The sequence below is a fragment of the Aedes albopictus genome, chromosome 3 (genome assembly GCF_035046485.1).
Source record: "Aedes albopictus strain Foshan chromosome 3, AalbF5, whole genome shotgun sequence".
NCBI classification, from domain to species: Eukaryota; Metazoa; Arthropoda; class Insecta; order Diptera; family Culicidae; genus Aedes; species Aedes albopictus.
In genome coordinates, this window is record NC_085138.1 from 105975156 (window position 1) to 105992495 (window position 17340).

Sequence of the window (17340 nt, forward strand, 5' to 3'; positions counted from 1 at the left end):
AACTATTTTTATAATTATTCATGACATTCTCAACAGTCAATAGCAGTAGAGATGTTCAACTTGCGGTTTCAGATTTATGGTGAAACAGTTGTTTTTACTCATCCATAATTCAGCCGCCATAGAATTGAATTGAAAATTGTATGTTGAAACAATTAAATGGCGCGGTTTGATGACATATTTTTCTATATCAACATGAAAAGCAATATGGCAGCTAATTCCATCTAGCTTACAGTGTAGTTCAAAAATATTGAGATCAATTTGAATTTCTAACCAAGTTATAATTGTGCCTATAGCTCACTACTGGCTATGACTCAAATATAATTGTGAAATTTATAATTAAAAAAAGCAAGTTTCATAATTTCATTAAAAACCAAAAGAAATGTTCCAATTTGCTACTTATTTTATTTGGGGTATCTATTCTTTTGATCGGTAATGTAATCTGAGAAAAATACACAAAACATATCTCAAAAATTCCAGAGTTGAAATTACGATGGTAATACATCTAAAAAACATATTTTCAACAGAACTACAAATTAGCCATAATTTAGTTTACTGTACATCTTTACAACGTGTAAAAAAACTTTTTTATAGCTTTATTCATAACAGACCAACAGCTGTCAAAGTACCAAATCAATGTCAACAAAAATCTTCAAGCATCTCCAATTGGCCGCGGTGGCCCGTCAGTTTCTGCAGGATTTTAGGTGGTCGATAATTATAATTACGAAGCAGTATATCGGATCCCTAAGACGGAGTCACGGAGGATTTCAAGCCAAGCGGAGGCCGAGTGTATGTTACCATCAAGAACAGTAAGTTGAAAATAGTTCCGGCGGTGCTTGAAAGGCAAAAACCTGGATCAGCAAACAAACACAGTTAATGATTTGTGTTTATAACGTTGAAATGCTGAAGCGGCCAGTTTTATATTCAGGCTGCTGTTTCATGTTGTCGTTAGCTACCCAGATTTCTTATTTGGGAAAACGAAGTTTATCTGATAAGCTCAGGTTATATGATAAACGGAACATTGCAGGTGGCCTGGCCAAGACGCGATCACTGGCTGCAAGAGAACAAAATACGGCATATGTGTAGGTCCTGGTTCTTGAAAGAAGCTCGATCATCGTCTATATTCCTGTGAAATGGATAACGTTTTGGCACCAGTAGTATCCTAAGAAGGGTCTAGTCCATTGCACTCTTTGCATTGATTGCTTGTTAGTGTTACTTAATAGAGTTGCGACATGATTTTTTTTCATATGAGAGATTATTATGTTGTTTAATTGTTATACAAAAGTATTTCATGCGTGACACCAAAAATGATGTTTTCGGTGATGTTTGTTATCTTCCAACATATTTACAGCTCGATAATAACACAAGATGTATTCTGAGTCTCTTATATTATACTTAATAAGCATCTTTAAAAAATTAATTATGCAAAGATGTTTTCTGTGTTACTTGGGATGGAATGTCATGTACGATGAGGTGTTGAGGTTAGAGTTCCAGAATGGAGTGAAGATCGTCGGTTTTGCTGGCGACATTACGTTGGAGGTCTACGGTGAGTCGATCGAAGAAGTGGAATTGACCACTGCCCACTCGATCGCGGTTGTGGATTAGTGCATGAGATCCAGGAAACTGGAGTGAATCACCACAAAACTGAGGTAGTGGTTGTGAACAACCGAAGATCGGAGCAGCAAGCTGTGATCAGTGTAGGCGATTGTACTATCACTTCGAAGTGCTCCGTCAAACACTTGGGGGTGATGATCGACGATAAGCTTACCTTCGGTAGCCACGTTGATTATGCCTGCAAAAGAGCCTCCACAGTTATAGTGGCACTGTCCGGGATGATGTCCAATAGCTCTGCGGTGTATGCCAGCAAGCGCAAGCTTTTGGCTAGTGTCGCCTCGTCCATACTTAGCTATGGCGCCCGTGGTACGCTGGAAAGTACTTATAGGCTGATGTGCCTGAGGGTTGCGAGCGCGCATCGTACCATGTCACACGATGCGCTCTGCGTCATCACTGGTACGGTACGGTGCCAATCGGTATCCTTATCAGCGAGGATCTAGGAGTACTTCGAAATGCGTAGCACAAGAGGCATACGTAGGACTGTCAGGATGGCCTCCACTGTTCAACCAAAGGAAGGTGGACCCCCAGGTTGATTCCAAGGGTAGATAATTGGGTCAACAGGCGCCATATCAACTTCGTTTTGGCCCTGCAGGTTCTCCCGAAGGACCGGTTTGTGCCGATCGTCGCCTGGAGAACATCCTGGTAGCGTTGCAGTCGTGGCGTCGGTCTACTGGGTTGAATCCAAGTCCGCGATTGGAAAGGGGTCCTCGGCAAAGTCGGGGCAGGTGGAGGCCTCATGTCGGCAGTGTCGGCACGTCCTTCTGTGTACTGGCTTACTAGAAGGTCAAATCGTTGTGCACGCGGTATCATTTCTTGGTACTTGTTGTAGTGGCGACCCTGTTCGCCTTCCGGGACAAAGGGAGTGGTAAGACCACCCAGGAAGCTCACAAAGCGTCAGCACTTTACTTTGGTGGACTCCCCAAAGAGCGTGTAATTGATGTTCGTCGCTGCATGGCTACGTAGCTCACCTTGAGGGAGGCTACGTAGCTCACTCTCTCCGAAGCAGTGCCTCGCTGGTCCCGGAGAGACGAAGGGTTTGGCGACAATGGGAATGTATTTAGTGGGTCGGGATGTAGTCCTGTCTTCTACTTTGCCTATGGAAGACAATCCCCAACCCCACACTACCTGGTCCTGGGCCGTTCCGATGTCTGTTAAGCAGATTATCTCCCCATTGCTTAGAGAAGAAAGAAAACAAATACACACATACAGACATACAGACCATCTCTATTCGTTGAACTGAGTTGGTTGGTTTATGTGACCCTCAAAGCCTTACATCAAAAATTCTTTTTAGTGAACATAGCCTTTCAGTACACTCTGGTATCCACTATTTGTAAAGTGTTAATTATTAAATAAATCGCCTTAATTAAAGTAGTTCTTTCTTAGTGTAGAATTAGCATTTAAGTTAAAATACACATTAATAAAAACAAAAAAAAAAAAGGAAAAAATAGTTCTTTCTCGCAAAGAAATGACAAACTAAATGAACCTTGTTGCCTTTATTTTCGTAAACTATAATCTACTTGTGTTTGTGCATAACTAAACTATTCTACTGTGGAGCTATAATTTTTAATTTTTTTTTTTGTTTTTCAGTTGAGATTACCAGCATGGAATGCTTCATTTCGCGTTTCAATATATTGAACCACTGTGCAACGTAAACATAATCTCTACCACACAACCAGTTTCGATTGCTCACGCACCATTTTGCCTCTAACCCTGTTCCAGAAAAGTTATCATCATCGATTTGATGAGTTTTGCGGAATGCGTCGTCTTCGTCGTCGTTTGCCGGTTGACCTTCACCATCACAGCACCCCCTCCAACGACGAATCATGTGAGCCACTTTTTCTCGATATCGAAAAACGAACACGGTCGAATGTAGCCCTTGCCTTCGGATTCCTTGTCGAATTTGAGCATCACCAGCTCGTACGTTACGATTGTGCCGGCCATCTGATGCGGTTGGCCCCCACCGTTCCGGAAGTGCGTGTATGGAAGGAGAAAACAGAAGGAAAAAGGTTCGAGGCGGAAAATCGGTTTCAGTTTGACACACTTCTATGGATGAGGATTTTTTCGCATTTTTTGGCAAAATGGTGATGTTTGAGATTGGAGATGAATGGAATGGGCGCGTTTAGGAAAATTCGTTACCGAGAAAAGTAGCTGCCGGGTGATGTGGAAGAAGCCCATACCGGAAAGTGCAATCGTTTCGCTTTTCAACTGCGATGAAAATCGGTCCAACTGAAACGATAGGAAAGAAAGAGCAATTGTGCTGTTACGATTAGGATGGGTTTAGGAGGGTTTTCGTGATGGAACGGGGGTTTTGAAGCGATTGTTGCTTCAATCTTCTGGGAAGGACAGATGATTCTCTCTGATCGAAATTCCAACGCTGATTCTGGGAAGACGATTTGCTAAGGAATGTGTTGTGCTACTTTAGGTGTGTTAAATTCATTTGTTGGGAGTCCGAAAGTAGGTCTCTACAAGCTCCACTGACAAGAAAAGCCCATTTTTAAATTTAATGTAATTGTTCAGATGACTCAATTTGATTTCTAAAGGAGATAAAGACTCATTTGAACATTCTCATACAAATGAAATTAACTTGATTGAGTATTATTCTAAAACAAAAATGCCAAGAAAACCCGTTGGATCAGTTCATTGATTGATATCACCCTTCGAAACGTGTCACATGGTTGCAATACAATCAGTTATGTTCGGGTTACAATACCTCAACGCTCCATCCATTGTTAGGAATTTTCGCTACGATATCGAGCGGCCTTTTGGCAGCCTCGTGGATGTGGGCAGCGCACAGGAACAGCGTCGCGGTTCGTCCAATCAGAAACAGCAACGAAAACCAGTAGTAGACGTCGTTCATTGGATAGCGCAGCTTCCTGTAGGGCAACCAACTGTTAGAACCATTCCGTTCCACCGCCATCAGCTAATTATAAACTTACTGCGACACGTTCAGTATTTGCAGACATATAAAATACAAATTGGTGGCGCACGATATGAGCACAATCCAGGCGATGGCCCGGTCCACTTCGTCCAGCAGCTCGCAAAGGGAGACATAATGCGTCCGGACCCGGATCCAGAAGGGCTCGTTCGGGATCAGTACACCTCCGCCGGCCAACGTCCGCAGGTGGGTGTTGATTTGGTCAAACCGGGTGGCGATGGCAATGCTTATCAGTATGATGAACACATCCAAATAGTTCCAGTACAGCGTCAGGGCAAACGATACGTACTGTGGAGTGGGAGGAGATTAAATAATACAAAATTTAAATATTCCATCAATGAGATGACGCGCTTCCCGTTAATTGGGGCTAAAATTCGTTTACCATGGCTTGACCTCCAAATTGTGTAATTTGTTTACAGCCCACATGAAATCTGCAATGTGTGAATTGCTTTGACGGATGGTATACGCGGTACGCTCGCACGCGATGCGGTGGTTTGGGCTTCTGCTCGACTTACAACAGCCAAGAAGGTGTTACTTTTCGCACAGCAATAACTTCAATTATTGTCGTTTACCAATTTTGACTCTACTTAGTTGTTGACAAACTAGCCGAACGGCGGACTGGAGAAAGTTACGTGATTATGGTATATATGAAACTACTTATTTTTGGAGCTACTGGAGAATCTTCTCAAAGCACAAAAAAATTTGCTGTGTAGTTACCAGACTAGAATAGCTCTACGAATCACCTGCTCAGGGGTTAAAGTCCTCCAAACTGGGTAACCCCAATTCAAGGTGTAAAACGACTTTGTAATTCGATGCTGACGGCCAACCAGGATCATGATACATTCATAGGCACAGCGATAGCGGTAAAGCTCGTGAAGTTGCAGGCGTTGACGTCTACTCAAACGAAGGCATTTGTATTCGCAGGTAACCCGAAGGGAACGCTGGACACGATTGCTTTCGACAGGCAATCGCAGAATCGTGCTAGGCAGCTCATCAAGTGATGAGCTACCAGGTGGCACTCGCAAGGTCAGGAGGTTGTTAATCCCGAGTGTGAAGGGCTGTAACGCCGGCAAGTCGAATCCCGACTACACTGAAAGGCGGCTTTCAGTAATGACAAGCATAAAAATGTTTTTAAATTTACCATGGCAAAACATGATCATCGACCCACCAACGCTTCTTGTGTGCGTTTTGATTCTTCTCACATCAACCGGTTCGATAGCCGAGTGGTAGCGTGCGAGCCTGATGATGTCAAGGTTCTTGGTTCGAATCCGGTTGCCAACAGAAACTTTTTTTAATTGAAAATCGAGTCCATGGTAAAATTGAAAACATAATTCTGTTGAATTGAAACGAAAATCAGTCTGCACAAATTTAGTGGCGTTGTGTATTTATTGTGGATTTAGCACTAAATTGATGTCGGAAGTAACTTCATTGACTTCCGCTGCCTTTCCTATGCGTTAAACATAACGTCGGAAGTAGTGCGCTGTATAGAACATCAGATTTACTATACAGCGCACTACTTCCGACGTTATGTTTAACGCATAGGAAGGGCAGCGGAAGTCAATGAAGTTACTTCCGACACCAATTTGGTGCTATATCCACAATAAATTGACCCTCAGAATAGTAATTTTCACCACAAGCCGCCGTTCAGTGTAGGTATCCTGGAAAGCTGGAAAGAGTGAGACACCTTACGTAGATCCTCAACCACTCCTGGTTAGGGCGGGTCAGGGGTGGGATGCTTTCTGGACTCTAGTTCTAGTGAATAGATGGAAGAAGAAGAGGACAATGAAAGAGAAGCCGCAGAGTAGGGGCCTAAAGCTAAGGAGAAGTAGGAGGATACACTGAAACCTCCATTTAACCCTTTGGAGCCGGAGGGGTCATATATGACCCCGGCGATGAAACCGAGCATAACAAACGTGTTCGACACCAGCGAGGTTGCGTCGACAGCGGCGAAAAAAATCGGCTCCAAAAGGTTAAGTAGGATCCATTTAGGTCAAATCTATTTAAATCTCTCCATTTAGGTAACGTTACTCAAATGGAATTTGATTAGGGTCAGAGCAGTTGGAGTACTCAAGATTACAGATAAAGTTGGTTTACGAAAAAAAGCAGAATTAAGAGTTAGGGGCGTTTACGGAGTGTATGAGGATTAAAAGTTTAAGAGTACCGTCAAATGGGGTAACTTGCAACACTTTTCAACCTTGAAGCAATATCATTGAAAATCTAAACATTTGAAACATCCTGTGAAGCATCGTGTACGCTAATAACCCCGAGTAGATTACTATGCAGCACTTAGTTTACCAAAATACGTTGCCACCTAATCAGGAGGTGCGAAATACATGCTTGTTGCAAGTTTCCCCATCTGTGGGGTAACTTGCAACATATCACATGAAGCTAAGTTAGCTATCATTAAACAGAGCTAACATTCTAGTATTTAGTCGTATTGTAAATTTTTGATGTTATGCATGAAAAACATACCATGAAAAAATGTACACTAACCAATTGACATATAATTTTTCATGAAAGGATTGATAGTTATTGCAAGCGAGAGAATATCGTTTAGCAACAGGTCTCACGTCCCTCAAACGCAAAATATATATGATTCTCGTGACTTAGCACTCATTACAAAATGTCAACAATGATTATTGTCATTTCTTGAAAAGGTAGAGTGAGTCATCTTCAAGTAGTTTTCAGTTTGAAGTGGTGTTTGGCAATTTCAGCTAAACTAACATGATTGAAACACACCTATTCTACTTTGTAAATGTCAAACTCAAAATTTGGGTATTAAACTGAAATAATTTACTCCATCTAGGTTCAGAATTGATGTTGGTGATTGCTTTACAGCGTTCATAAACAAAAATTGAACTTTTAACATGATGAAACAAGAATTGAACTTCAAAATGTGGTATTTCCTAGCAATGTTTGAAGGTCACGTGCAAAAAAATGTAAAAAATAAATTGTTATTTGAAAATGAACGCGGTACGTAATCAATAAATGATCCATTTTAGTTATTTCTGTCAAGTATATCGTGAAATGAAGATATATAATAGAAGGTTTCGTCAAATTCAACTGTTGCAAGTTACCCTATAGTGGTTGTCGAATATAATAATGATTTTTTGCATTACTTAGTCGATAAGTTTATCAAACTTTTATCGTTTAGCTAAGCTTACTATTAGGTACCCTAACTGCAAGCAAGGTCATCAGACTTATCGCACTTACCATAAGGGAGAGGTGAAGCACGATTTTCATACATGTTTTTATGGCATAAAATGAGCAATCCGTTTTAACAGTGTAGCTAAACCATAAACAAAGAAACAAAGCTAATTTTTATACTAAATCGATCTTTGATACACATAATCTCTGTAACCGAAATAGTAGGGCGTACTAGTTTTTATTATTATTAGAAAATGCTTCACATTTAGTGTATGTCATCGTGTTGCAAGTTACACCGCTGTTGCTAGTAACCCCGTTTGACGGTATCCGAGAATTCCCTGCAGTTAAGGCCATATGATCTACAAGCTTAATCAGCGATCTATTGGAGCATTATGAAATTTATGTTTTCACAGCCTCATGTTGCTATGTGTTGTAAAGTGGTGAGTTCACTGTCAGATTGAGGATCTCCAAGAGCTTCCTTGAGTATAGGTCATGGGATCTACCAACGTAGTTGATTGTCTCTAAGAGCTTCATGACTAAGGTTCATACTCACAAGAGAATTAAAACCCCTGTGAAACCTCCTGGAACGCCCTGAATCGAATTGAAAAATCCTGAACACATTAAACGCCCTGAAACGCTTTAAAACGCCTCTAAAACCCCTTTAAAACCTCTGTGAAATTCACCTACGAGCTTCTAAAGCCCCCTAAAAATCCAGTGAAACCTCCTGAAATGCCCAGGAACGCTATTAAACGCCTTGAAACGCATTAAAATGCCTCTGAAACCCTCATGAAACCTCCGTGAAATTCACCTGCGAGCCTCTGAAGCTCCCTTAAGCCCCATTATACCTCCTGAAATACCCTGAAATGCTTTAAAACGCCCTGAAACGCTTCTAAAACCCCTATAAAATCTCTGTCAAATTGACCTGCGACCCTTTGAAGGCCCTCTTAAACCTCCTGAATGGCCATGAAACGCCCTGAAACGCATTGAAACACATTGAAACGCTTTGAAATGCCTCTGAAACCCCCATGAAACTCACCTCATAGTTTCTGAAGCCCCATAAAACCTCTCTGAATCCTCCTGAAACACATTGAAGCGCCTCTAAAACGCATATGAAATCCATGTGAAATGTACCTAAAAGCCTCTGAAGCCCCCCAAAACTACCTCTGAAACATCCTGAAACGCCTTGAAACGCGGTAGAAAAGCCCTCTGAAATCTCCTGAAACACCCTAAAACGCCCTCCCACTTTACATCTAAAAGCATTGACCCCCCACTTCTTTGCATCGGTAAGCTACTTACCCTTCTCAAACTTCTTTGCAACATTGAAATCCATTTAGGTAAAAATTCTATCCAGGCAGTCCCGACTCGTTACCTAAATGGAGGTTCGGGTGTAGGTGCCAAACATGACAAAGGTGATGTTCTCGTCATCAAGACAGATTAGTTCAGGTACTCAGAGGTCTAGAAGGCGATAAGGAGCGATGCCAAGCCAATGGATCTTGGAATCGACGTACCCAGTATTTGACGGACTTGTGCCAAAAATTGAATTTGCGTCCGCGAAATCTAATATTAGCTTGAGGACTTCGCACGCCCTTATTAGATCTCGTAAGTCAATTATGGCAACCAGGCAGAACCACGAGAAACTCGTATCAACTGCGGCAGCGAAAGAACCCGTATAGTCAAAGGTTCTGACATGTACCCAGATGGAGGCCTTCGCTTTCATAGCTAACTGTGGTGGAAGCTAACAAGCCCGTTAAAGAAGGGAAGCTCAAGATGGGCTTCACAGTAAGCCAACTGACCTTGCACGATCCGCCGGAAGCTTGCTTCAGGTGTCTGAAACCAGGACATAAGTCATGGGTCAAGCTGTTTTGGTCATATGGTGGTGAACGCCACAAACCACAAGGCTGCACAAGTCCACTCACATGTTCGATTTGTTCCTGGAAATCCGCGAACAGCAAGCACCCAATAATCGGAGGTACAAAGTGCCCAGCCTTCAGAAGAGCCGTAGCTGACAAATCACAGTGCAGGAAACGCGACTGAATCTGAACCACTGTGACGCAGATCATAAACTTCTTTGTCAGGCAGTTTCTAAGTGAGGATCAGATATCACCATCATATCGGACCCATATCGAGTACCCGCCAGCATAAGATGATAAAGTGGAGGCCATATGCGTGTCTCCATTTAGGTGCATGTAAAATGTACGCATATCGCCTCCACTTTACCATCTTATGCAACATCTTATACGATCTGGTTGACTGGGTCCATTGTTGTTGGAATCCTGACGTCATGCTTGTTTGGATACAGTTTTGACAGGTCATTTGGATACAACGGATTGAGCTTCGCGGATCTATCTTTATTCTATTATCTAGCCAAAGTAAACGAGGTCTTCTTCCGGTGGCAATAGCGGGTGACTTCAATGCCTGGGCCGTGGAATGAGGAAGCTGTTTTACGAGCCAGCGGGGTCAGATCCTACTAGAGGTACTTGTTATGCTAGATGTCGATCTGGCTAATATCGGTACCAAAAGTACCTCTAGTCGGAACGGAGCAGAGTCGATTATCTACGTTACTTTATGTAGTGCTGGCCTAGCAAATAGTTCGACCTGGAAGGTAGACGATAGTGACACTCGTAGCGATAACCTGGCGGCGGTTCGCTACAGCATCGACTACAATAACAGCAGACAGCGGTTGGAGGATGAGGCGACTAGGCTAAGGCGAAGTCCTCATTTATGGAAGACATCATACTTCAATGACGAGGTATTTAGGGAGGAGACCGCCGGATTACTGGTGGACTCACGCGATTAAAGATCTGCGCTGCGCTTGCCTACGGGCTAGGTGGTGGATGCAGCGAGCACAAACTGAGGAAGAGCGAAATGAACGGCGGGTGGCGTTTGCCGCTGCCAAAGCCACGCTGAAGGCTGAGATAAGGACAAGCCAAAAGGCCTACCCGTTTGGTGATGCCTGTAGGATCGTGATGGCTAAGACAAGAGGTGTAATGACTCCTACAGAGCAGTCTCTGGAGAAGTTGGAGGGGATCATCGAAGAGCTTGTTCCGTCCCTTGGCCGCCTTTCGTAGGACAGTTGGGGACTGGGGCTGGCGATGATCATCATCTTGTTGCGAAAAAACCATGCCCAGAGTTCGAACATCTTGCCAAATCTTCAAATTCAAAGCAGATTTATCAATTAACCCAAGCTTTTTTCTTCCGAAGACACTTCCTTATGCCATGGTTAACAACATCTGTGCACATAATACATAATGGTTTTGACGATATTAACATTTTTCGCGACTGTCGTACCTGACCACACTAAATTTTCAACGTGTTTGTGCAAGATTTTTTTCCTCCTCTTGTCTTCAATCTGAAATAACTTTTCACTCGTTGCAAGAAAATCGATGAAATTTTTACCATTTAAAGAGGATTAGTGTATGATCAGAGTGCTGCAAAAGAATAATGATTATGTTCATTGAGAGCGCCACTAGAAAATGTGACATGACTCCGGATTCTAAGTGAACATAGCTTTAGTTTATGACATGGAGGTGGTCCAAAGTGCTTTCACATATCCTCAGAAGTCCCGCAAGGTTCCATCCTGGGTCCGATGTTATGGAATGTAATGTATGACGAGGTGTTGAGGTTAGAGTTCCCGGTGGGAGTGGAGATCATCGGCTTTGCTGATGACATTACGCTCGAAGTCTACGGTGAAACGATCGAGGAGGTGAAGTTGACTACCGACCACTCGATCAAGGTTGTGGAGGCGTGGATGCGATCCAGGAAACTGGAGCTGGCTCACCACAAGACAGAGGTGACGATTGTTAACAACCGGAAGTCGGAGCAGCAGACGGAGATCAGTGTAGGAGAGTGCACTATCCTGTCAAAGCGCTCCGTCAAACACTTGGGCGTGATGATCGACGATAAGCTTACCTTCGGTAGCCACGTCGATTATGCCTGTAAAAGAACCTCCACAGCTATTGCGGCACTGTCCCGGATGATGTCCAATAGCTCTGCGGTGTACGCCAGTAAGCGTTACCTCGTTCTTTTTGAAATGCTTGAAACGCATTGTCGAGTATAACATTTGTGACGTTCGTCTGGCTGACATGTCTATTCATGTGAACTCACATGCCCTCCAATTTGAGATGTCCACAGTGACTCTTTTACACTAAGTTGTATACGTTTTCAAGAAAGTACTCGCTCAAACGTAGTTTTTGCTTGGGTGATTTCTTGAATATTGAGGATGCTTTCGATGACGTGCCTTTCAATGTCATATTGAAAGTCGCATGACGTTACAAGCTACCTCCAATGAGCTATAGGCTCTCTTTACGCCTATGCGTTTTACAATGTCCTTTTCAGGGCACTGATTAAGCCCATTGTGGTATGAGCAATGAGCTCTCGTTGCACTTATGCGTTCATTCCCAATTCTAGGGCACCCCTTCCTATTTCATCACCTTTTCCTTTCCTAATCCCATTCCATGCTTTGTCCCATTGTCCCTCAAGTAAATGATGAAATAGGCTTACATGTATCGCGATGGCACAAATGTCCCAAATGGAGGATAACGTGCCTCTGGAGCCGGCCTTCTGATACCTGAATACCGAATCCCGACTAGGTATCCTGGAAAGCTGAAAAGAGTGGGTAGGTCCTCAGCCACCACAGGTTAGGGTGGGTCAGGGGTGGGACGCTCCCTGGACTCTAGTGAATAGATGGAAGAAGAAGAGGACTGGCAATGATATGTTGGCGGCGTAGCAGTCTTTTCACAAATTAAAAACTAATTTGTTTCTATGTCCGACGTTTCGATATATTTAACATCTTTTTCAAGGATTAGAAACTTTAGCTTTTTTGTCAGGTGGCTCTAGTTGCTGAGCAGTAGTCACAGAACAACTAGAGCCACCTGACAAAAAAGCTAAAGTTTCTAATCCTTGAAAAAGATGTTAAATATATCGAAACGTCGGACATAGAAACAAATTAGTTTTTGATTTGTGAAAAGACTGCTACGCCGCCAACATATCATTGCCAGATTCCCTCAGTCGATACTATTCCCTCCGAAGAAGAGGACGATGAAAGAGAAGCCGCAGAGTAGGGACGTAAAGCTAAGGAGAAGTAGGAGGATACACTGAAACCTCCATTCAGGTAAAATCGATTTAGTTCCCTCCATTTAGGTAACGTAACTCAAATGGAATTTGATTAGGGTCAGAGCAGTTGGAGTACTCAAGATTACAGAAAAAGTTGGTTTACGAAAAAAAAAGCAGACAGCGGCACTGTCCCGGATGATGTCCAATAGCTCTGCGGTGTACGCCAGTAAGCGCAAGCTTCTGGCTAGTGTTGCTACATCCATACTTAGGTATGGCGGCCCGGCGTAGGGCACCGCGCTAAGTACTAAATGCTACCGACGGAAGCTGAAAAGTACTTACAGGCTTATGTGCCTGAGGGTTGCGAGCGCGTACCGTACCGTGTCACACGACGCTCTCTGCGTCATTACTGGTATGGTGCCTATCAGCATTCTCATCAGTGAGGACATGGAGTGCTTCGAAATGCGCGGCCCAAGAGGCATACGCAGGACTGCCAGGATGGCCTCTATGGTCAAATGGCAGCGCACGTGGGACAGTTCTACCAAAGGAAGGTGGACCCATAGGTTGATACCGAGGGTAGATAGTTGGATTAATAGGCGCCATGGGGAAGTTACATGCCACCTGACACAGGTTCTTACAGGTCATGGTTGCTTCCTACGGTATCTACACCGTTTCGGGCATGCGGAATCTCCCGAATGCCCAGTGTGCAATGGTTTAGAGGAAACGGCGGAACACGTTTTGTTCGTGTGCCCGCGTTTTCGCACAATGCGTGACCGCATGCTTGCCACATGCGGGGAGGACCTAGGGGAGGACACAAACCCGGACAACTTGGTCCAGAGGATGTGTAGGGATGAGTTTGGCTGGAACGCCGTTTCAACGGTCATCACCCATATCGTCTGGGAGCTACAGAGGAGGTGGCGCGTGGACTCGGATAATGGCTAGTTCAGATGCCGTACAAGAGGTGGTCCAGGGGTTGGGAGTCGGATTCGTAGGTCATACCGGTGCCCTGCGGTCGAGATCGACCCTTACAGCGATTAAGTGACCGCGGAGAGGAAGTCCCGGTAGCGGTGCTGTCATGGCGTCGATCTACTGGGTTGGATCCGAACCCGCGGTTGGAAAGGGGTCCCCGGCAAGGGTCGGGATAGGTGAGACCCTGCTGTCTGCAACCTTCAGGTGCATCTGACAGGGCCTGAAGGGTAGTGATACCCTTCCTTACGGGCAGGTCAGATCGGGTTGCGCGTGGGCATCAGTTCTTGATGTCTGCCAAGCAGTTTGGCGCGGGCGGGGTTGACCCTGCTCGCCTTCCGAGGACAAAGGGAGTGGTGAGGACCACTCGGGAAACTGGCTAAGCGCCAGCATGTTACCGTGATGGATCTCCAGAGCGAGTCATCGATGATCGTTGCTGCAGGCTACGCAGCTAACCTTGAGGATGCGATATGCACTAGCCCCTCTCTGAAGCAATACCTTCTTGGTGCTTCCGGAGAGATGTAGGATTTGGCGACAATAGGAATGTGTTTAGTAGGTACGAGGAGAGAGTAGTCCTGGCTTTTACTATTGTTGTAGAAGACGGCCTCAGCCCCACACTACCCTATCCTTGATGTTAGGGTGTCTGTTTGCAGATTATCCCCCTATGGTTTAGAAGAAAAAAAAAAGCCCGAACTCAACCCACGACCATCTCTAGCATACATATGGCCATAAGTACGTTTGTGAGTTTTCTATCCTCTTATGCGAGTAAAATTGATATTTTAAGAAGAAGTACGCACAATTGCTCTTACGCTCAGCCTACGATTTGTTGTTTGACGTTCATTACGATGAAATTCATACTTTGATCACATTCTTATGTGTGTTTCAGTTGTTCGGAATCATATACTTACCATAAAGAACAAAGCAGAAGCGGTGCTGTAAGGAACGAATGAGTACATGTTGGAAAACTTCCTCAGAGAAAAATGTCGAAAGTTATCCGTGATGTTCCCTTTCCACCCGCAATGTTCAATTTCCTGCAGCTGATCGTACAAATTATTCACACTTGCCAGCAGATGTTCACCTAGAAAAACCATAATCGGAATATGATTAATCGCTGTTTCCAGCCAACTGCGTAAGTGCCAATTTATCTTACTTACAGCAAGCTAATCCCAACAGCAGCGCCGTGGCAGTCCACAGCCGGCGTTTTAGCGTCCACTTGGACTCGATCCGGTACGACTCGGTGAGGAAAATTCTATCGACACTGTCCCACTTGACGACAACGCGGTTCCACTTGGTGGCCATCTGCAGGAACAGCACGTTGATGATGCACCCATCGATGAAGAATATCAGGCCGTTGATGTTCTTGGCGTTGACTCCCACCATCTGCAGGCGCATACATTCCGCTATGGAGTTTACAATTCCGGCTCCGAGCACTATCAGGTCGAGGATCACCCGGAGCGAGGACCACACCAAACGGACTCGGCTGGGGTCCTCGTTGAATATTCCCGAGAGGGGGAAGATTCCGAAGATTTGTCCTGTTAGGATGTCTGGAAAGGGGGCGGTTGGAGGTGATTGGTATTTATTGAACGATATGCATCCGGATCTTACAAGGTCTTATAGCCTGATGGAAGCTGTCTTGTACTTCTTCCTTTACGAAGTTGTTCTTGAGAAGCTTTACTTTCTTCAGTAACATTTCTTGTACTAGACATTGTGTGTAATCAAATACGATATTCTGAAACTACTGCAGCAGTATCAGCATGATTGTTTTCGTTTCTCTAATTCACGTGCTCACACAATATAGGGGAACCAAGGGTATTATGAACACTCAGAGGATGCAAATGCTATGGAAACATCGTATACCCAAGGAGGTGCAACAAATTTCTATTGAAAAGTTTGCTTGGGTAATTCCTTACATGATTTTTTATGGATTGTTTACCTGTTTTCTCGCAAAATCTTTGATGCTTTACTATTGTAATCCTTGCCAAAATTCGTGCAATATTCTTAGGACTTCGCCACAAATCTGAAAATTTCTAGTAATGCCAAACTGCTCATAACATCCCAACAACTCTCATAGTTGCAGCAGTTTTGTTGCAATCACGCGACATTATCGAAACTCTGACACGCTAGTAAGTTATTTCGGTTTTATCTGTGTGGGAAAATCTATCCACTGCACTGCAGGTTGCCTTTCCACCAAACTGGTAAACAAGCCAGTCGACGCAAATAAACAATTAAGCCCTTGCATGTAGTTTTTACTCTTGAATTCAAGTAGCGAAATAAAAAGCAGTACTTCAGCAGTATCTTTGGAATCATTAAGATTCATTGCTAACAACGGTATATCCAAAGAGTGAAGGATATAAAACTTTGTCGAACAAATTAATGACCTTTACTGGTGGATGGTCCTGCAATGAGGGCGATAAATTATGCCAAGTGCGGCACGGGTCAGTACAGAAGCTTGGGCGTGAAGCGCAGTAAAAAGTGTTTATTAATATTTACTAGCGTTTCGGGGCGCAAAATGGACAGGGAACAGGGAAAGAGTTCGAAGGTAGCGACCGATGCGGAAGAGATTAAGGAATGATAGAAACAAAGGAATTTTCTGTTATAAATACTTTAAAGTAGATGGGATAATGATGTGATAATGCTTGTAAATGGTAGATAGGAATGGTCTGAAGCCCTAGTGGGCAGTACAAGTTTTGATGTGGAGCTTTGATTGGAATTCAAGAAAGTTTCATTGAAATTCCCTTTATGCCTAAAACATTTTCACTGATAGTGACGTTCTTAATGTTTTAAATTTGAATCAATTTTTGTATAAGCATATTTAATAATTGAAAAGTACAATCGGCATCATCAGTTAACCACTTTGATTGTAGCTTGCTTTTGAGAGTGGTCTAAGCATATATCTTAGAAACGATTGTCCGATCGATGGCAACTTATGGGGCTATGTGGAAAACGTATACACTGGCAGAAATTGTATTGCTATTTTATTTAGAATAGGAATTCTAATCCGTTGGTGATATGGTGCATCACTGAGTTTTCATAGGAATCATTGACTTTTTGCTGGAATAACATTTCCATTATAAATATTGATAATAGCTTAAATTTATTTTACCAAATTAGGATGATAGTGTGTAACAAACCACAGAACACCTAGCTTAAGTTGATGAATGTAAAAATTGATTGGGATACTAATAAAGATTGAAAAAATATGTTTAAGCTTTAGAGAAGCATGCCAAAAGCTGCTGCATTCGTGGAAAAAATGGTAGTGAGCATGAATTTTAAATGGATAATCGAAATGAATTCTTAAAAAAAATATTTTAGGAATTTTTTGAGCAATGCCTGAAAAGTTCCAATGAACAAAGTGTAATTGCGTTAGATACGAATCATCCAGCAAAATACTGAAAAATGCCTTAGTAATCTCTCAAGGAAAATTCATAACATCCCTCTTTTTTTAAGGTTTTATAACAACACTTCTTCTTTTGAATGCGGGCAAAAGATATTTTTTATGTTTGTCCCAACCCGTCATATCATCTTTTTGAAAAACTATGATTTTTTTTAAGGAAAACACCTGCAACTATTGAGCCAAAAGAGAAAACGACCATCTCAGCACACGAAACGACGCGTCTTCAAATGCTCTCTAA

At 43.2% G+C, this 17340-nt stretch overlaps 2 protein-coding genes across 2 annotated transcripts; both read right to left on the reverse strand.

The window, feature by feature from the left end:
- Window positions 1–3177: 3177 nt before the first annotated feature.
- Window positions 3178–14780, reverse strand: LOC109400822 (gustatory receptor for sugar taste 64a-like). Its single transcript, XM_029862854.2, has 5 exons — window positions 14617–14780; window positions 4548–4834; window positions 4322–4484; window positions 3748–3837; window positions 3178–3552 (listed from the first exon to the last, which is right to left on the reverse strand). Exons 1-5 carry the CDS (start codon window positions 14662–14664, stop codon window positions 3433–3435), a joined length of 708 nt encoding a protein of 235 aa, XP_029718714.2. The 5' UTR covers window positions 14665–14780; the 3' UTR covers window positions 3178–3432.
- A 74-nt stretch (window positions 14781–14854) lies between these two features.
- On the reverse strand, window positions 14855–15500 carry LOC134290312 (gustatory receptor for sugar taste 61a-like). The gene has a single exon (XM_062857419.1). The coding sequence runs from the start codon at window positions 15098–15100 to the stop codon at window positions 14855–14857; it is 246 nt and encodes an 81-aa protein (XP_062713403.1). The 5' UTR covers window positions 15101–15500.
- Window positions 15501–17340: the final 1840 nt, after the last annotated feature.